Raw genomic sequence first — 22861 nt, forward strand, 5'->3', positions numbered from 1 at the left:
CTTAACAGAATGTAAATAGATTCAAACAAGTATGACAAAGAAAGAAAAAAATCAGCAAGGAAAACTAAACAAAAGTATTTTAAAAAATGACCCAACAGTCCTATATTCAACATTCATGAATGAATGTTGAATGATATGTAACACTTTCTATTAGTAATGTGCAGGTGTATCAGGAAATGCAACTTTAAACTGTTGCTTATCGGTCCAAAGACACTTCAAATTAGCTGATTCACTAATTTGATTACATATGTAGTTGCTGTATAAGCATTTTTCCTCCTCTTCCTTTCTTTTCTGACCTTAAACTGTCCTTGAGGGCTTGTTTTGCTGCTTTTTCATCCTTACAGTTTTAAATTAGCACTAACAGATAACACCCCCTTAGGCAAGGAGGGGAGCAGCACCTGGCAAAATTGTTGATTATGTCAAACTTTTTTCATGGTTTTAATTATTATCTTTTTTTAAATCATTTTTACACTAAATGAGTGATTTTTTAAACTGAAAAAAAAAAAAAAAAAAAAAGATCGCAGTTTGGTGCCCCCTCCAGCAGATGGCACCCTAGGCAGCCGCCTAGGTCAACTATCCCCAGGGCCGGTCCTGGGGGGAGACTGAATGATCTCATGAACCCAGACATGAAGACGTGATTACAGATATTTTTATAGAGTTTTTTAAAATAAGCAAATCCGATCTCTAAATATCCTTTTTCTCTTTCATGTCTTGCAATGAGATATACCCAGATGCCGCTCCATGTAGCGAAAACATTTAATAGAAGCTCCTCCCACAGGTGTCTAAGGCACCAAGTACACTTTTGGGCAGAGAATTTTGATGCGAGTCTGTTGTGATTACTGAAGTATAATATGATTAAAAAAAGGAGTATTTGTCTTCAGCAAATACTCCAGCAATGCTTCTGATTTGATTAAACGTAAAAACCACGAGGATCCTGAGTGGATGATACGATGCTGAGCGCTATAGATTGACTGAACAGCAGGCGGTCATTTTAAGGAATCCTGTACTGATCTCATTGACGACACCAATCTGACAGGTGTCTGGTGTTTGTGCGAGTTAATAAAGTCACTTTAGTCAGCAGGAGCTGTCACACTGATGACGCCCCGTTCTGATTGTCAGCCGTGATGAGTGAGTAACAATGACATTCGGCGCAGAGGCGACAGCTCCCAGCTGCGAGACAAATCTGTTGTGGCAGCTGTCGAGCTGTGATACGGAGAACTTTGGGACTTATGTTTCATGTCCATGTCAAGCCATGATACAAGACCACACTCCATAATTCACTAAAACAATCATTAGTCATTATTGCTCTTGGAGAAAACATTTCAGATAATTGAGGGTTTTATGCTAATTTCAGAAAATCGTTTTGCAGGAACATCAATTATGCGACACGCTCTGTTAAAGCAGACTTCCTTTTATTTATCAGAGGGAAAAAAGTGCAAACTTCCACCTGTTGGGTGAACCAGGTTCAGACTTATGGTTTTTACTCATCGTTTGTCCTTTTTATGCCCCATATTTACTTTTAATTCAATTTAACTCCTTAAATCAATCCACACAAATTTAAAAAGTGTCCTATGTTTAAAGGTTTAAATGATTTAGTGTAAGAGGTTTAAAAGTTCATAAAATAAAAAAATAAAAAACCTAAATTGTCTAATTTTACTGTCCCAGAAGAGATAACATGCAACATTTATTTCATTGAAGTAGCTTAACGATTTTTTTGTATTAATTTCCCAATTATTTTTTTTGCATTTTTTAACATTTGAGATCATTTATACCATTTATTTTATTTTTATTAGTTATTAAAAACTCAGTAACCACCAATACAAAAAATGTAAAAAATGTAATTTTATTTAAAGGAAACTTTAATATTCTGAAATAAGAAGCTTAATACTAACATAATTTTACAGCATTGCTTTGTTAGAGAGTTGTTGTTGTTTTTTATAAGTTACTTAAAAGGGCCAATTCCATGCAAAATCAACTTTAAAGTGTATTAACGGACATTAAAGGGAACTTTAAAGTAAACTTATTGGGTTTTGGTAACTGAGAATTTATAGCATTTAGTTTTTTTTTTTTTATGTGTTGCATAAAAAAACTGAATTATAAAGTCTGAAATCTGTGGTGTGAATAGATCAATTTAAAGAATCCCTTAATCGCCTATTCATGCAAAATCAACGTTTAGAGCTTTTAAGTGCATATAATGTTGATTCCTCACTATAATTAACGCCAAAACGGGAATTTGATCGGTTGACACATTCCTGAATAATCCTCTAAAAACCTGCTCTCTGAGCACCAGCCCCTTCCAACCCACAATAATGAGCGGGTTCTCACGTGCTGATGTCACAAAGCGAGAAACTTCAAGGTTCTCGCAGAGCAGACTCCTTCAAGAGGAGTCTGCTCTGCCAGCACCCCCCCCCAGGCTAACACAAACACCCAATTTCTCAGCAAAGGTAGCAGTACTTAGCCGCTAGCTTTACCGCTCAGCTAGCTCAGCTGCTAGCCCAGGCAATCGCTACAAGCAGTGTAGCGTTGGCCGGAGCCTTTTAAAGAGAGAAATACAGTATATCTTTGCAAAAGTTAAGGGAACAGGATGACGGGGCCAGCTCTAGTTTGACATCATGAAAGGGGCGACATCCACAAGCAGCTAAAAGCAGTTCTACTTGAAGTTTTGGAGCATACAAATGGTTTCACAAAAAAACTGCAATGTTTTTTTTTAAAAAAAAGATTCTTACAGTCTCAGAAATTGCATTTCAAAGAGATTTTCAGGCTTTTATTCCGAGGTGTGTGCTCAAACTCCGCTTTTACTCATTTTCTGTTACAAAAACATTAACATATTTTTTCTGATCTAATGAAGAAAAAAACCCAACAAATTCTTCCTCATAAGTGTGAATTGTGCCCACTTTGGTCATTGTTTTGAAAATGCTGCTCCAACTTCCCTGAACAACAGGATTTCATCCCGACGCTGAAAAGATTCAACAATCATTTCATCTCTCAGAAGGCTCCAATCCTCGTGGATTTTGCCAAAACAGTCTTTTATTGGAGCCTGTTGGGGAGAGAAAAAGAAGTAATCGGCTTCCTGCACAGAATTCAATTTTCTCAAAGGCGTTGCCTTAAATTGGATTTGCAGGGAAACTGCCAGGTCATAATAGAGAAGTGTTCCTGACTTTCCTCTCAGTGTTGGTAACTATTACTAGTACAAAAATGAACTCTCTTTTATTGACGTAACTTCCCTGTAAAGACCAGTCAGACAGCGGTGACTTTGTCAAACTACTTTACTGAAGATGTCACCGCTCGATGATTGACAAATTCTATTTTTTGGTAAACACACAAACCAAAGTGTTTATTTGTATTCTCTCCATAAACTGGGATCTGTGAGGGTCTTAACTGAGAGCTCACAGTGACAGCCTGACCTGGGGAAGGGTCCTCGGTCACCATGGAAACCGCTCAGGGGGACATATCTCCCCCTGTTGTGTCTGAACTCATCAATTGATCAGAAACAGATGGAAGTGTGTGAGTGTGTTTTTTCTTTCTGTGCGTGAGAGATAAAAACAAGAAGGCCAAGAAGACATAAGGTGTTATTGGCCGATGACTTGCAGTAGTGGCACATTTGATTTATACGTGTGAGTGAACGCGCACGCCAACAGGAGGACACGCTAACTCACCCGCCCACTCAGACCAGACAGCCTGTTTTCAGTTTCGGGTCCGATGACAGTATGTTCACACGCTAACAGCTTCACAGAGACAACATTGGGGGAACCAAACCTAACACTCGCAGAACTCAGCCGGAGGAAAGAAAACAGAGAAGTAACTCCAGGAAGGAGCCTTAAATATGAAGAATGACTGGTCACAATTCTTTTGTTTTAGAAGTTTTCTTATTGTTAACAAGAAAGTCTGGGTAAATACTTGATTCTGATTGGCTGCAGGATGCTCATTATATTGTGATAATGTACACTTGAAAACAAATGTTTTACATTGTGTTGTTTTGATTTTATAAATTGGTGAATGTATTTTATATTGCATTAGTTTTATAATTAGGGCTGTAAACATTAACATATTAATCAAAAAGAATTAACATGTTAACATGAATTAATCAACGAATCAAACCTTCATTTTAACTCGGCGGTTCAGGCTTCCACGGCGTCCGTGACAACATTTTGTCGGATATTATCCTGCTGATACCACGGTGCCCTTACAAAAAAAATAAATATTCAATTTTGTTTTTTAGTACTTCATTTTTGCAATTTTTTAGGTTTATATCACTTTTTTTTTACAAAAAGTGCCAGTGCCATATTGTACAAATACATTTTACCGGGTAAAACATAATTAATCGTGATTAATCATAACACAAAAGTGCGATTAATCAGATAATTTTTGGAATTGAATAACAGCAGTCAGTAAAAACAAATGTTCTTAATGTAGAGTTTCCTGTGTGATTTCATTATGTGATTATTCGCAAACCATAAGTGGTCGGCAAATACTGCGACAAAAAAAAAAATAAAAGAAAAAATTTAAGTGATTAATCACGATTAATTTTTCCAGGTTTGTGATTAATTTCTTAATTTATTTTAAATCGATTCCCGGCCCAATTTATAATATATTTTATATTGTGTTTTCTATTGAATTTGTTTTTTGACATGCTTGATAATGTATTTTATATTGTATTTCTTTAAAAAACAGTTTAAATGGTAAATATGTTAATAATGTTTAGGCATTATGTATTGTTTTCTAAAGGACTACAGATGGAAATGAGCTATTATGATACAATCTGGTTCAAGCATCTTTGCTTTTTAGGCTCAATGTATTTGAACACTGTCCTGATAAATGAATAAACAAACAAACAAACAAACTTAAAACAGTTTAACCCAGTGGTCCCCAACCTTTTCAGCCTCCAAACCGGTTTAAAATTAGAGAATATTTTCACAGACCTGTCAGAAGTTAAAGTTCAAAAGTTGGCATTTTCAAACTTCCTGTTGAAAATCTATTTTCAAAATAAAATGCTACTGCCAGAAGTTAGTTTTAAAAAAAGACTTAAAATATCAGTAGATATTTTTATAGAGATGATAAAGATTCAATGAAACAAAGCTATTGATTTGAAGTCGTTTCTATTTTTTTTTAAATATCATTATTTCATAAAGGAAACATTATATGATTTTTTTTCTTGTTTAATGTCATTTTAACATTCAATCCGGACTCCAATTACCTTCCAGGGCAAAAAGATTGATCCTAATTTGTCTTTACTAAACCATAAGAACTAAACAACCAACTGAGTAACCAACTAACCAACCCATTGACCGAGCAACCAACCAATGCCCCAACTCACCAACTAACTAGTGTCTTTCTTCAGCTCCTATTTTAGCAAACTCTTAAGTAAAGTTGAAGAAAAAATAAAATATTATAAAAATCAACATAATTTATCTAGATGTGAAATAAAATAATTAAATAACAAATTACGCTTTATTTTAAACACAAATATGTATTTGTTGCAGAAAGCAGAGATTTTTGTTCAGAAATAATGTTGCAGCTGAAAAGTTTAGCAGGTTATGAGGTGACAGAACAGCCGCTCACTTCTCCAGCCTTGAAGGATGGTTCCTGCTCAGCAACAAATGAGATGTTTTGTTCTCTCCCACCTCAGAGACAGCCAGAGTGATGGTTGTTTTGACCCAAACATTTCACATTCGACACGAGGCTCAAGAGCAAACCTGGTAAAAGTCATGAGGAGTCTCCAGCTGCAGCACACATAGAATGCTACAAGACGTATACCAAGCTGAATACTGAGAGGACAACAGCAGATACCAGGATAATTTAAATGGAGGTGTGAATATATGAAAATAAAATTGAAAAAATGCTGATCTAATGTACAAATAGATTAAACAAAACAGAAGTCAGGATGCACTCCACCAATCACGTCCCTTTCAGGGTTAACCACACCCATTTTAAGTGTTTAAGATCATGCAAAAATGTTTGTACGCAGTAATTTATCAGGAATGAGCTGCAGGACTTCGGGTTGGACGACGATCGTCGTAAATGGGTTAAAAACGTCTTGCTTTGGATTAATATTCCTGCCTTTTTATTATTTATAATTATGTTAAAAAGTTACGGTTTTAACATTTTAAAGATTGGGATTCTGATAGCTTTTTGGACTATGTTGGCATTTACTATCATTTTTTTTTGTCGGTATTTTGGAGCTTAGATAATGTTTCAGCTACATGCTAGCTACTTTAGGCTTATTTCAGTTTGTTGGGCTATTTTGGAGTTTAACTAATATTTCAGCCGCATGTTAGCGGTTTTGGCTAACTAAGGCTTTTGGGGGGCTGTTTTGAAATTTTGCTAATATTTCAGTTACATGATAGCTGATTTAAATCATTTAGGCTTTTATCTTTTTTTAGCTTTTTAGGCTGTTTTGAAGTTTAGCTAATATTTCAGCTACACGCTAGCAGTTTTGGCTAACTAAGGTTTTTTGGGCTGTTTTGAAATTTTGCTAATATTTCAGTTACATGCTAGCTGATTTGGATCATTTAGGGTTTTCTATTTTTTTTTTAGCTTTTAAGGCTGTTTTGAAAGTTTAGCTAATATTTCAGCTACATGCTGGCCGTTTTGGCTAACTTTGGCTTTTTTTGTTTTGTTTATTTTTTAGGCTAGTTTGGAGTTTAGCTAATATTTTAGCTGCCTGTTAGCTTTTGAATTTGACACCCCTGATTTACAGTATTTGGCATGCAGTTTTTGGTAGCTGTATTACAAACTTAAAATGAGCAATTAAGGCGGCCAAAAAATAGAATGAAAAAAAGCTAAAACAACAATTTTAAAAAAGGAAAAAATTGGTAAAAATTTTAAAAAAAGAGAAAAAAGAAATGATAATTGGGGCCAAATTTGACCCAATGGATTCTCCAGGGTTAAGTAACATAAATAACAAAGGAAATGAATTATGTTTGCTTGTTCTTCGTCATCTGTGACGCTTAAACACAAAATATCTAACATCTTTTCAACCATTAACACAATAATTCCAGCAGATTTTGAAGTAGAAAAGCGCTGTGGAATTACCTTGTCAACTGTTGAAAAGTTATAGAAAATCAAAGAACATAAACACTGGAGCTCCAGTGTTAAAGCGTTAATTGGAATTTCTTGTTAAGTTTCTATGCATTTATTTCCACTAAAAATCCCATAAATGGGTTATTTCAGTTTTTTGGGCTATTTTGGAGTTTAGCTAATATTTCAGCCGCATGCTAGCGGTTTTGGCTAACTAAGGCTTTTTTTTTTTTTTTAAGCTTTTTGGGCTGTTTGGAATGTGTGTTTTTACAAATATGGCTCCACATTTAAGAACACGTTTTGCAAAAAAGCAACATTCGTTGTTACATAAACAAAAAGTGGAGTTTTTTGTGAGCAAAAGAGAACAGGCTAAGAGGCCGGAAGCCCTTTAAAAGATGTTATCACGTTCACTGTGACCTGCAGACAGCTCTTAAGCAACAAGTGGCTTCCTGTCAGAAATCTGAGAGCTTTGAGATCTTCATCATGTTTGAGATTCTGTTCACTCTTCAGAACTGACCCAGCATTACGTCTGCTTCAGGTTTGACAGGTTCTGAAAACAGTATTTCAGTATCATTTGAAAATGTGATTATTCTTCTGTTTTTGAGATACTTATTTTTTAATAATAAAAAAAAAATCTGCAATGACTAAGTTACATATTGGGATTTGGAAATATGTTTTAAACATTTTGTCAGTTTTTGCAATAATAATAATAATAAATTATTATTAATAATAATACACTATTTGACGTGTCATCACTTTCTTTTGCACCATTTGACTCTTTAGTTGACTTCAACTGTATAGTTTATTTTTTAAAATTAATTTTTGGGGCTTAGAAAAATATTTATATGCTGTCAACATTTTAAATACAAATATGATTTTATTGCATTTATATTTATAATAGAAATTTAGAATAATAAACAGGCACCTCGACCTATTCAATATGGCGTCCAACTTTGCGTACACAACAAGCCTATATAGCTCATTGGTTGTGTTGAGCATCTCTGTTTTAGAAGAATTTTTGCTTTAATCTGAGAGTTATTTCAAACATTAATGATCAATGATAAATATGCAAAAGCCACGCCCCCTAAGAGGAGATTCCAGAAACAGGGGCTTCAGATCAACACGAAAAAATGTATTTTTAAGACATCTAGGCTGTGGGATTTTGGTTAAAAAGGCCAGCACTTTTTCTCCTCCTCTTCCTTCATATGAACATGCTTCTATCTGAAACTAGAGCTTTTGCTTCTTTTTCTGAGCTCTCAGCATCTCCTGCACCAAGGAATCCATCACTTCCTGACCAGATGAACACATAAGAAGATTAATTTGATATGGAGAAGAAGCACAAAAGCAATTCTCTGTCTGACACCTGGATACAGACGCAGGTGGATTATCACAGTTTCTTTGGTATACAGATCAGATTTTTTTTTTTTTTTTTAACAGAACAATGTAAACAATTGAAGCTTTGGCACAATTTAGATTAGGAAGATCTACCACACATCAGGAACTCTGGGCTGCATTAATGTCACTCCTGAACTACATTTCTCAACTTTTTGTCTCAGTTAATCACATTTCGCACTTAAAATTGTCACTTCTACAAGTTATTCTTCACCATGGTCTGTCCTTAAACCTCTATCAGCGTCTAGGCCAGGAGTCTGCGAACTTTAACACTAAAAAAGGTGTTTAATCCAGAATCTTACTGAGCGAAAACCCAGATCACTGCTTAGAAAAATACAATTTATTTATGTTTTTGTGTCCATCAAGCCACTCATTTTAATTTTTACAATTTCAACAGTGTTATATTTCTTTTACATTACTTTTGACAAGTTCCTTTCAAAATAAAATTAAATGCGGTGTTAAATAAGAGTCTGCTTGCAAGCTTACGCTATTAATAAACCACTCTGACAAGAGATCAAACCTTTCACCCTAATTTTGGTTGGGCATCTGTTCATTTTGGAGGAATGGTTTAGATCAGGGTCCTGCAACTTTCAACACTTAAAGAGCCATTTGGGTAAATTTATCTCTGATGACATCCCAACAGGAGCCACAAAGTCTTATTCATTTTTCAGGAAAATAAGAGCCCGATTTGTTTTTTATAATGTTACTTTTATGATAGCTAAAAACAAGCTTTTTTCAAATTTTGAAATACTTTATAATTTTTTTTTAGAGATTTCACATGACTTCCTTTCAAAATAAAAGACATTGTGTGTGACATCTGAATGCAGCAAATCATTCGATTTTTTTAATTTTCAGACAAAAATGTGCAAATCTTATTATCTAAATTTTACTACTAAACTTTAAACTAATTTTTTTGCAAACACTTGAATGTTTAAAAATAGAAAATCTGTCAAAAAGCTTCTGATCCGTAAAGTCCTTTAACTGTTGGTGAATGAGTGGCATCAAGTGTCTTTTTTTTTTTACTTTACTACTTAATTACTTTTTACAGTTATACTTTAAAAAAGAATGTTGTAATTTTCTTTAACCAACGAGCCACAATCAGAGGGGTCAAAGAGCCACATGGGGCTCCGGAGCTGCAGGTTGCAGGTTAGTGTAATAACAGCAAGAGTTAAAAGAAAAGAAAAAAATGTTAGTTTTTACTCATGTAAGATTTCCTCAGTTTAAAAACGTAATAAATGTACCAACAAACTTATTATTTATAGATATTGTTAATGTTTTTCCTTAACCCTTTAACACCGGAGCTCCAGTGTTTATTTTCTTTGATTTTCTGTATTTTTATTTTGTTGACATGATGATTTCAGCAGATTCTGAAGAAGAAAAGCAGCTTGATGGAAAGAACTGATGGATCGAAGTTCTGGTCAAACCGCTCGTATTGGATTAGTATTTTAGCTGCTGATCGGGTCACTGAAAACGTCACGTACCCAAATCTGAGTTCCTAATTGGCTGATGTGACGTAGCGACCTGTCAGACTTCTGTGATGTGCTGTGAAATGCAGCCAGATATTCGAGCGCTGCACGCTCTTGTGCTCACCGGTCTCATAAGAGCCCGCCCACTTTCACAGGAAAGGCAGAAGGATTGGCTAGAACTTCCAAGTACTGAAGAGAGAAGAAGTGATTGACATGTCCCAAGAGCAGGGGGCTTCAACCTGAGGTTGCAGAGCCTCCTGCGGCTCTTTTACCCCTCAGTTGTCTTTGGCTTTAAGAAAAGTGTGCTGCACCCTAGCATTTAGTTGTTGTCATAATGAAAGAAAATGTCACGTTTGACTTGTTTTTCTTACATGTTTTATTCAAAATCTGCATCCCCTAATTGCTCAGATTTCTCCTCACACATGCGCTCATCTGATCTATCTCCACAAATATGAACGTAATAAAAAGGTGGGTATGAATCCTGCTGGGAGCGAAGCTGCACGCTTTTATCTGCAGAGAAGGAGCTGCTGCCTCCGTCTAACCACTTCTACTCCCATCAGCTCTAAGTCCATCCCTGCCACCCCCCTCTGTGCGTCTGGCACTAAGCTGTGACACCAACCCTCGGTGGGTGTTGCCCTCTGTCAACTGTTGCCAGTCTAATGTAGGCCTTGCCAGCCAACAAACCCAACCAAGGTGACAATTAGCACATGCAATTATGCAGAAATATACTTTTTTTTGTTTTCAAGCTCAGTGATTCTTTTATTCTGAAAAACTAATTTTTACTCTACCTCAATATCTCAGCTTCACTCTGCTGCCACTGGAACCAGCTGCTGAGCACAATGTGTGGTGACCAGAGAAAACCCACGCCCCCCTTCCTGTTTGAATATCAATGACGACGTCCTCAGCATCACAAAAACAGCCTTTGAGGATGGGGTGTGTATTTGTTCTTATCTCTCATCGGCTCACTTTGTCCGGCCTTCAGGAAAACACCAAGGCAACCAGAACACATGCTGGGGGCGGAGTCAGGAGGAGTCACATGCACCAAATGACTAATTCAACTAGCAAAAATTTTAGAGCATCGTCAACTGAGAAAACAAGAAATTACATTTGAAAAGCAAAAAGGTGATTCAATTTTAGTCAAAAGATATTTTTATTGATAGATTTAAATGACAAATGAATAATTAATATTGAGATTGTATCCATGTGGGGGAATGAATCAGACTGTTTTGTGTCGTCACAAAGTTTATCTTTTATGGATCAATTTGTGGAACAGACAATCAGGATGGAGATCATCAAATCCTGTCAGAGGGAAAGCTACACATCCAGAGTTAATCGGTGTTTCTGAATGTGAGTGAATGTGAATGTGTCCCTACAACAGACTGGTGACCCCCTCAGAGTGAGGCCATCTTCACCCAACAGTAGCTGGGTTGGATCCAGGAACCATGTTAACCCAAAGGGATTCAGTGGGTTTAAAGATGGACGGATGGATGGATGGACGGATGGACGTATGAAAGAATGAATGGATGAAAGGACGATAAAAAATGGATGATGAAAGGATGGATAAAAGAGTGACAGACAATGAAAGGATTGATGGATGGATGGATGGATGGATGGATGGATGGATGGATGGACGGACGGACGGACGGACGGTGTATAATGAAGGGTTGGATGGATATAAGGGTGATAGATAATGAAAGGATTGATGGATGGATGGATGGATGATGAAAGGATGGATGGATGAAAGGACGATTAAAAAATGGATGATAAAAGGATGGATGATGGATAATAGATGGATGAAAGGATGGATGGATAAAGGATGATGAAAGGATGATTTAAAAATGGATGATGGATGGATGGATGGATGGATGGATGAAAAGATGGATGGAGGGATGAATGAAAGGATGGATGATGGATAATAGATGGATGAAAGGATGGATGGATAAAGGATGATGAAAGGATGATTAAAAAATGGATGATGGATGGATGGATGGATGGATGGATGAAAAGATGGATGGAGGGATGAATGATGGATAATGGATGATGAAAGGATGATAAAAATGGATGATAGATGGATGGATGGATGGATGGATGGATGGATGAAAGGATGGATATAAGGATAGATGATGGATGGATGGATGGATGGATGGATGGATGATGAATGATGAATGGATAATTGGTATTGAAAGAATGGATGGACAGATGGACGGATGAGGGTCACACCCTCTAAAACGATGCGTGGCCTCTTTGTTGAAGTTTCCGTCTCCCAGATTTTGTAAACTCTTGATAGTACAGATTGTTTTCACCTATTTGACATGAGAGACTGAACCATTTACAGCAGGGGTCGGTCCTCGAGGGCCGGTGTCCTACATGTTTTCCAGCCAACCTGCCATTGAAGCTCCTGATTGGCTAAACACACCTGATCCAGGTAATCAGCAGAAGATAAGGCAGGATTTCTGGAAAACACGTGTGACCCTGCACAGGATGAAGAAGGAATAGAGAATGGATGGATGATGGATGGATGGTGGAATCCATGATATGGCAAAAGAGAATTAAATTGAAGGGCAGATATTTATAATTGTGAGGCCTCATTAATTTAGGAATAAAACATAAACCAGCAGACAGACAAAACCAGTGACCCTCCTAATAAAGTCTGAGCTGATGCCATAATATGAACTCAGTCTAATGAAGTCAGAAACCACTGGCGATGGCTGAGAGACGAGTGTAACAGGCTAATAAAGTCTGTGAGAGGAAAAAAGACAGACTGAGCGTTTGGATTATTCTGTCTTTGCTGTGGCCGGAATAATAATTTGGAAAGCGTCTCACTTCATCATGCTGAATATTAATACAATCAAAGCTGGAAGGCGTTGTAGTCCAGGTCAAGCAGGTCTCTGAACACAACAGTGAGAGAGAAACAGACGCCGGAGTGTTCAAATGGGAAACACATATGGAGACATTTGAAAAGGAAATGTAGAAAAACATGAAAGTGAGCATCTGAAATGCAGATTTGATGTTGAAGGACACTTTGGGGAACATGACCTCAGCAGACCTCCGTGACAAAAGAAACTGTGTTTTCAGAAGAAAGTTTGGGTTAGAAGCACATTTACACCTTTCTGTGGATTATCATTTCACCTGAGTGGCTCACTTTGCCTCAACGTCGTCCTCGAGGTGCTTGACTGTCGAATCAGCCGATCAAAGGAACACTACAGAAAACTCCTCTTTTGTACCGCCTCCTCTCCGCTCTCCAGACAGAGCACTATCATTAAGGAGCCCGAGTTCAGCTCATCAATAATCCAACAGCCAGAATCATGTAGAATTCTTTAAGAACCCAGACTGCTGCCTTCTTACAAATGTGAGCCGATCAATATTTTATTTGGGAACATTTGTGTTTGTGAACAAGACGGAGAGGTGTCAACCTGCAACGAATGGGGGGGTGTTATCACGCTCCTCTCTAATCAGAGTTTTTACCAACTTTGATGTCAAATTTAATGGAAAATTACAACTGATCTACAATATTTACAACCTCTGGCGCTTGTAGATCTTATTTAACTCTTGGATCTTCAGCTGCAGGTTGACAGAAACCTAAATAAAAATAAAAACTCTTCATGAAATTTCCATTTTGGATTTTTTTTTCTGACTTTATTAATCATTTTCAGCCCAAATTTAATCAACACATTTTCACACTATCTACAATGTCTTATATGCTTTTAGAAGACAGAACAGTAGCCTAAAATTGTAGTTTGCTTGCCTGTTTGCATGCATCCATTCAAGGCCTTTGTCACATCCATCCGCGCCTCAAGCGACGTTGTAAAATCCGCGTGTGGTGATTGTATCGTGAAGTGTTTGTAAGGTAATGGGAGTTAAACCATTGACATATATAGAGATGGACAAAGCAAGGCTGTGACGTCACCCATCCAAAATTCTTTACCTCCAGTTCCAACCAAATTAGATAAATTCAGTCAATGTTTTTCCATGGTATGGACATTTTGGGACCACATGACGTTAGTAAGTGGTGACTGGTATGAGTCATCGTTTCTATGGCAACCACTATCGCAATCAGGAGTGAGTTTGTTGGAAAACCTCACCCCTTCCACTAAATCTAAAAACACACCTTAGATCGCGGGCCGAAGAGGATAAACATTAATTGATCACTAAAACTAAATTTTTAAAACTTTAAAAATTTGATTTTTTTTCCATAATTATGAATAATAAAAAGGCAGGGATTTTATTTCAGAATAAATCAACTTAAACCTTAAATTACTCTCCATAAAAATATATTTTGTCAAAATTATACAAGTTAGAAATGATAGTAAGATAACATCGGGCTTTTAATAACAATAAAATAAAATGATCTGGAGGGCCGGATAGAATTACCCAGAGGGCCGGATCCGGCCCCCGGGCCTCAACTTTAACACATGTGCTCTATGAGTACCCACTTTGTGACATACGTGTGATGCTGTCCTTACAACACCCTCTAGTTGTTGACCGTGAGCAAATACAATAATACAGTTTGGGGTTGGACCTTAGTAGTCTTGATTTGTGGGCTTTGTTTATTTGTTTTCTTTAGGTAGTTTTGGTCAGCTGACTCTGACAGTCGACATATCGGGGTCAGCAGTCTCCATGACTTATTTTAAGTTTGGCTAAGGAGCCACCATGGAGAGATAAAAGAACCACGTGTGGATCTGGAGCTGCAGGTTGCAGACCCCTGACCTAAGGTATGAGTACTGTCTCCTTATGAATCTCACATGTATGGGGTGTCCACGTGATACACAAGTGCCAGGTGGATTCTACACACTACACTGTTTGTCCAATTTCCTCATTTCTAACAGTCTGGGTGCACACAAGAATCACACACTCGTCATGTGAAAAACACTAACAAGTCCCTTGCACAGTCTGCAGAATTTGCCAGTTTCTGTTAATGAACAACAAATATATATATATATATATACTCTCTTATCTTTATTCAATTGCTGCCAAAATTAGAAATAAATGGAAAAAACAGGATTTGAACTACCTAAACATGTAAAAGTTATTACAATAAATATATCAGGGTTGAGCTTTTGAATTGACTCCAATGGAAAATAATGTTAAAAATGTTCAGACGTTTTCTTTATCTTAGGAGGAACACAATGTTCCAGTGAAATAAGAGTGTAAATTATAAAACAAAGAGTGTCAAAACATCGATGACAAAACCTTCTAGAAATAACTGTAAAAACCTTGAACAATTAAGAGGAGCTAAAGAAGGTTGTTGTGTGTCTCACAGCAGCTCTGAATCCCTGTTCCCTTCCATTCACGACGCTAATCCTGTTTCACCGTTTGTCATGTAAACACGCTCAGTGCTAAACTCACCCACTGAGGACTACGATGAAGTCCATGACGTTCCAGCCGTTCCTGAGGTAGGATCCTTTATGGAACACGAAGCCCAGAGCGATGATCTTGATCCCAGCTTCGAAACAGAACATCCCAATGAAGTAAGGCTCCGTTTTCTCCTGTGAATAAAGAAGCACGCAGGTGAATGGGACGCCTCTTCTCTACGAGGACCATGAAGGCTGAACGCGAGTCTCACCAGCCTCTTGGACATGGGAGTCTTGTCCTCTCCAGGAAGGTGCTGCTCCAGCGCCAAGACGATGCAGTTGGCGATGATGGTGGTGAGGATCATGTACTCAAATGGAGTGGAGGGCAGGAGTTAAGGAGAATCTTAAATCTCAGGAACACTGAACACACATGGATGCAATGAGTACTTTACTATGATTAAGGTTACAGACCCCAAACTTTAATAACAATGAAAGTATTGAGAAATTAATCAGGTTCTCATTGAATTGAATTGAGAATGAAAATGTATTTTTTTCCAATATACAGATAATTTTTAAACATAGAGATATATACATGAATGTAAATAGATTATAAACACAATCTTAGTCAATAAAAACTAGATAAATTAGTAAAAGGGAAGTGGGAAAAAAGAACAATTTCATGATATATAATATAATATAATATAATATAATATAATATAATATAATATAATATCATAAAAAAATAAATATATATGAAAGTATGTTTTCAATAGAGTCATAAACGTGTCAATCATCATCATGAAACAATCTACAACAAATAAATAAAGTGTTTAAACTGATTCAGAGACGGATGATTCTGAATCCAGGACATGTGGTTTTGATCCCACAAACATTAAAGTCCTGAACCATTTTTTTTAAATTATGTTTTTCACTTTTCTGTGAAAAATACTAACCCTGTCTTTGTCTCTGGTCATCAGTTGAGACTTCTACGTTTTTACAGAGTCAAAAAATAGATGTTTGGTGTGAGAGCAGGAGAGAAGTGTGAATTGTGTTAGATCTGAATGTTTGGAGCTTTGCAAATGTACCATGCAAACTGTGAAACAGCTCAGACCTTAAAATTTAAACCATTTTAGAGAAAAATCAAGTTTTGTATTGGATTCAGATGCTGGTTTAGAAAAAAATAAAAGGTTTCGCTAATTATGGTGAAAGAAAGCCTGCAGAAAAACTATTACGCTGTCATGTAAGCTGAAGTCAGCAGTTACTCTGATCTTTCTGAGCCGGGCCGGATGTCCCGAGGGCCGACCCACGACCACCAGACACAAGCTTTACCTTATCTGAGGTCACTTACTGCACACAAACATGGCAGAGGAGTGATAATGTCTGTGATCTGATCCCATAAAAAGGGTCACGCTTAGGATAACATTCACTCCATGAAACATGAGATCCGTCTGTGCGGGATGTTGGTTCCTCTCCTGCTGCTCTGGGGATGAACTAAACTCTATCTACTGCTCTGTGTGGGAACTCTCACTTCTCCCGGTTTTCACAACAAAGCAAAGAAAGAACTGATGGATCCTGAATCTGCAGAGATGAAAGGGAAGAATGAAAGGTGATAATGAGGACGAAGAGAGGATGAGAGTTGAATAGAAATTAAGAAGCTTCCAAAACAGAAGTGAGGACAAAAAACCCAAATGAGGCTGACGTGGACGGATTAAAGATAGAAAGTCAAGGGGAACAAACCGTCTGCAGAGCTCTTAAACTAAGACTCCAACACAAACTGTGTGTAAATCTTTAAAACCCTCAAAATAAGAGATATGATGCTTCACGAGAGGTAATCAGTTTTCGATTTCCGTGTAATTGGCTTGTTTTGGTCTCATCTGGAGCTTCCAGCATCACGCAGCAACATCCTCTTAAACAGCATCAATAAACTGGAAGAGGCCAGAGGAGAGTAACATAAGAAGGGGGGGAAAAGTGAGGAAATGAAGACAGAAAGTCAGAGGTATCCACGGCAACAGGCTCCTCTCGCTGCCACCACAGTTACTGTGCAGCTCAATCGCCCGTGTGACAAAATCTTTGCACACATGAGCTGAAACACGGAAACTACATATTAACAACATGTGCTAAGCTAAGTGTTAACAGAATCTGAGGCATAAAAACAAGCTAAAATTAGTCAAATAAAAGCTAAACTAATAAGCAAACTGTCTCTTTGTTAAACCAAGTGAAAGATATTAAGGATTTCAAAGTAAAATCTAATTTAATGCAAAATAAAACTAAAAAATTATTATTTTTTTTAATGTAATATAAAGTAATTTGATGAAGACCCCTTCTGAACAGGCTAATTAATGTTCTTATCTCGATATACACAGTAAAAACTGAACTTTATTTGAAGAATTTCTTACTTTACATGAGTGTTTTTCAAACATTTTTGAACTGATGGGCACTTTTACCTTCATAAAAAACATAACCAAAAAAAAAAAAGAAAAAACTTTGCAGTCTGCGTTAGCAAAATACTGAGCACAATAGCACTTTTTAAAGAGACTTGTATAAGAAAACAAAAAGTATTTTTTACAGCGTTTTACATTTCTACCTACTTAGTGTGACAGATTGCTTTTTATGTCTCGGAACAAAGAAGAATACCTGGTTATTATGCTGTAAATTTTGTTGTAAATTTTGTTGTGAACCAAAAGGAAGAAAAAGGAAGGTCGAGATAAATACATCTAAAAAATAAAATTGAAGTTGATAATAAAAAGTTGTCATTTTTGTGTCAACTATGAGAGACAAAATGAGAAATAAATCCAGAAAAATCACATTGTTTTATTTTTAAAGAATTTATTTGTAAATTATGATGAAAAATAAGTATTTAAAATAAGGATTCTTTCCTGATTTTGTCTCTCATAGATGAGGTATATCTTTGATGAAAATGACAGGCTTCTCTCATCTCTTTAAGTGGGAGAACTTGCACAATTGGCGTCTGACTGAATACTTTTTTGCCCCACTGTATAAAGAAAATTCAGCTGTAAGTTGTGTTCCTGAGTTTTTTTTTATTCAAACTGTTGTAACTCAGGAGCAGATGAAAAAAATGACATTTGAAAAGATTGAATTGCACTGTACCAACAACCCCTCCCACAACTTAGAGGTGAATTTCTAATCAAATCCAGCCGCTCTGCAGAAACTATGTCATAGAAAACAGCACAATTTTTTTTTAAATTTTGACTAAAAATAGCAGAATTATAATTAAAAGATCACTGAAGTGAAAATAGATAAAAAAAATGTTCGCTTTGGATAATATTTCAGTATATGTTGTACTACTGATGCAGAAAATTTAGCATTAAGTGAAGAAAACTGTTGATTTCTACCTTGTTTGTTGCTGATAACATTAAACAAAAGAGATTTTTCCCTCACATTTTACTTTTAATAGTATTTGTCATCTAAAATAATAATTTAAAAAGAGAATATGCATGTTTAAACAGTATCTTTTAACTCCTTTAGCTGAAAATATATCAAAACAACACATGCTAATATAGCTTAGATTCAACGCATACTTTTCAAGTCTTTCAAATGAATTATCTGACAACAAAATGAAAGCTAACTGTATCTTTCATTACAAATCCAGGTGTTGAATCCTCTCCCCTCCTCTGCCGGGTGTCAACTCAGCTGAGGTGTAAATGTTAGTTGTGATCCGTCTACCAGCTTCGGTGATAAGGCGTCTCATGAGCCATCTGAGTCACGGTGACGCTGGCGCTCTGCCTCCACTCCGTAAACGTGCGTGTAAAAATAGACCGGGAGGCATGGTGTGATGTCGTGTTCGTCTGTAAATACATTCAAGCCCAGACTGGATCACAATTATCATTACATGGAGGTGAAAATCAAAGGAAATGCTGGCATGTTTGCCTTTAGACTGGTTGGTTTGAATCCCATCTTAAGGCAGAGGACAATCGGACAGAAAGAATAGATTTGATGGAAGTTTTTAGAATAAAAATGTGGAATTAGCATGAATGGCTTTTAGATATGTAATTTGACTCTCATTTTAGCAAAACAAAACTAAAATGTAATGGTATTGTTGCCTTATTTTTGTCTAAATATAAATATTTTTGGATAGCTGAAGGTCTCGACATTAGCAGTTCTGTCTGCGATTGATGCTAACAGTGTTTTCTGTTAGCAATTCTGTCTGCGTTTGATGCTAACAGTGTTTTCTGTTAGCAGTTCTGTCTGCAATTGATGCTAACAGTGTTTTCTGTTAGCAGTTCTGTCTGCATTTGATGCTAACAGTGTTTTCTGTTAGCAGTTCTGTCTGCAATTGATGCTAACAGTGTTTTCTGTTAGTAATTCTGTCTACGTTTGATGCTAACAGTGTTTTCTGTTAGTAATTCTGTCTGCGTTTGATGCTAACAGTGCTTTTTTGTTAGCAAGACAATGTTTTGCTGACACACGACACTGTTAGCAAACACTTTTGCTAGCAGTGTCAGCAAACAATCTCACAGCCAAATTTTGGGAAAAAAAAAAATAATAAAATCATGTATCTCTGATAGTGTTTGGGCCACTGGGCAAAATGTGGAGGTGGGCCAGGATCTGGCCCACGGGCCGTAGTTTGGAAACTCCTGTTACTGAAATAATGAAATAATGTTTTATAAGATTAATCAATAATCAACAAAAACTTCACTTTGTTACTTGAAAAAAAACAAAAAAAAACTTCCATTTGATCTGATTAAAACCGGATTACATATCTTTGCAAAACTTTAGAATGAAGTAACTAAGTAGGGGTGGGATTATATAAGTCCGCTACCTTTTCAAGCAATCAAACTCTACCTGACTTTAAATAATAATTCAAAAAATGAATGAACCAAATGTGGCATAAGTGTGTTTTTGTGTTTGTTTTCTATTTTCTAATCAATGTATGTCATTATTTCTGTAATGAGTTTGAAACATTTATGTGGCTTGTCCTGTATTTTTCATAATCTATGCTTGAAATAAACCAATAAATCAATAAAAAAAAAAACTATTGACAACAAATTACATTTGAAGCCACACTATAGTCAAGTTATGGATACTTAAAAGGTGGGAATAAAAAAATGTTTTTCTTCATTTCATCCCCTTTTCGAGCTAGAAAAATAATGTATCTGTTAAAAAAAACGTGACATACAGTTGTTTAAATGCATGTGTGTGGAATTTTGTGGTTAAATTAGTATTTTGTATGCTTAGAAGTATATAAGCTTGAAATAAATTAAGAAATCCTAGAGTTATAGTAATAAGTCACTCAGTCGACCTCACTGCTCTTTATACCAAATTTTTAGTCCAGATGAATCACAAACTATCAAAGTTTTACCTCTAAAAGGGTCAGAAGCAAACACAAAACAGATTTGCTATGAACAAATCTACTCAAACACAACATGCCACCTTTGTAGCAGCAATAATTAATGGTTAAATCTGGACTTTTACTGCTAGGAATTTTAGCAATTGTTTAAAACTGTGTTTTAAAAATGTTTCCTCACAAAGTTTTAAAATTTGGAAGAGAATCTTCTGGCTGTTCATAGAGTCATAAGTCTTAGAAACTATGATGTAATCAACCACTTTAATTAGAGTGAAAGAGACTCCTTTCTAACACCTTTTTCACCTTTTCTTAAAAGTCCGGCCATTCAGACATTAATGATCCTCTTTACTTGTTCAGTCAAAAACCAGCCTTAAAGCAAATTAAAAAACCTTCTGAAAGTGAAAGACAATGAAAAGAAGCCCCAACAACTGAACACAACAGTCATTTCCTTCCTAATCGTCTATTTCTATGATTCATGCAAGGATGCTGTTCAGTTAAAGGGAAACCAATGATGCTTTTTCACTTTAATCAGACTCCAGAGGAAAGGATTTAGAATTAAATCCATGTTTAATTCAATTACCAATAAGTGCATTTGAAATCCCATTTAGATAGATCAAAATGTATCCTTTAAATACCACAAAATATTACAAAAAATTTTTTTCCACTTCAGCTCTCACATTTTGATTTGTGTTTGCACAGCTGATGAAACACTAATAAGTCTAACAATCAATTATTTAGAAGTGTACCTTCTCAATGGGACACTTCCCACTGCAGGGGAGCACAGTGGGGATCAGACAGAAGGAGCAGCTGCCACTTCTCACTGGGCCAGCAAGGCTAACCCGCGACCATGTGCTCTTTTTAAGCCCCGCCTCTTCGCTTCAATCCACTGCATTCTACGGTGATCCACGACGGCAGCCACACTTCATCGGTATGGACTTACACACAGGTGCATAAAAGATACTATGCAGTCGAATTAAAATCAGCATGCAATGAAATCTTCTAAGCCCACATGCTGCTCCGCCTGCAGGGCTGCACACAAGCTCTCTGGATGAATCCTGAACTGATCATCTGCTGTTAAGCGAGTATTCAGAAAAAGGAGCCTCCAAATGCAAGACTGACCTTTACCAGGTGTCCTGCAGAGAGCGAGCTGGAGTATGCATGTGGACGTCTACCTGCTTCTGGATGAAGATGCTTTCAGACTATCAGAATAAGACAAAACTATGATATATTTCTCAATGTATTAATGTAACTATTGTCAATATATTCCTTATCTGGAAGTAATATTTTCAGATATGGTAATATATGATGCAATATGTTCTAATATGTACTGAAACATAGCATATATATAATCCCATAATATCTTATAACATAAGTCATACATTGAAAGAGGCATTATAAATATATATCATATAAATATACTTTAACATAAAATATAATATGCCCAAAAAATATGATGTTATATATATTACAGGTGCATCGCTATGACTCAAAGATGCTTTCTTTTTTCTTTTTGTGACGTAAATAATAATTTAGTATTACAGTCATTTTAACAATTAAATAATATAATTATTTCATAGCCATCCATACCTTTATACGAATAAATTTAAGTTGCAATATCACATTTTGAGTAGCTGCCGAACAAAAAATAAATTATTAACAATATATATGAATCGATAAAAAAGTCGTGCATTCATTTATTGCTATATATTCTGAAATACATGACTACGTTTCTTGATATATAATTCTTAATTCTTCTCTTTTATATATTTTTTCTAGTTTTTAGCATGTTCTCTAGCTTCACATGTATGGACAACATGGTCTTCCTCACACTCCAGTTCACCACGTCCTAATAGTTCAATGTTACTGCTTTATTTAAAAGAATTGTAAATTTAACACAAATAAATATAAGGAACATTTTTTTACTGTATTTGAGGTTTTTTTTATATATTAGATAAGTTTTTAAAATCCCACTCTGATCATCTTTTGCTCTATTTTCAAAATGTTCCCAGTGTTTTTTAACTATTATTATGCCGTTTTTATCCTAAATCAACCAACCTGTCGTTTTCCAAGAGGTAGTTTATGCAGAGAAGCAGGACTTTTTAAGAAGAGCCACCGTCATAATTTTGCTTTTAAATAATCTTACATCCGCATTTATAAAATGAATATTTAGCTCGGATGAGATGTGGATCTAATCGTACAGGTGGATGCCAGCGTAGCGGGATGAATTTATTCCTCATTCATAACAATTTTTTTATAAATACATACTCAGAAATATTATTTGAATCTTATTTATCTTGATTTATGTCCTCCATTATGAGAAAAATGCAACAAAAAAATAAAAAAACACAGTTTTCATCTCTAAATAAGAAGCAACTCCATGCGTGACATTT

The 22861-nt window shown here is 36.0% G+C and overlaps 1 protein-coding gene across 1 annotated transcript in view; it reads right to left on the bottom strand.

Moving 5' to 3' along the window:
• The window catches only part of LOC112150250 (voltage-dependent R-type calcium channel subunit alpha-1E), a gene marked incomplete in the record, with an annotated part of 115856 nt that overhangs the window by 56049 nt on the left and 36946 nt on the right, over nucleotides 1–22861 (bottom strand). The window contains 2 exon segments of the mRNA XM_036211452.1: nucleotides 15222–15361; nucleotides 15439–15544. Coding sequence (XP_036067345.1) covers nucleotides 15222–15361; nucleotides 15439–15544 — 246 coding nt within the window.

The sequence above is a fragment of the Oryzias melastigma genome, linkage group LG4 (genome assembly GCF_002922805.2).
Source record: "Oryzias melastigma strain HK-1 linkage group LG4, ASM292280v2, whole genome shotgun sequence".
Lineage (NCBI taxonomy): Eukaryota > Metazoa > Chordata > Actinopteri > Beloniformes > Adrianichthyidae > Oryzias > Oryzias melastigma.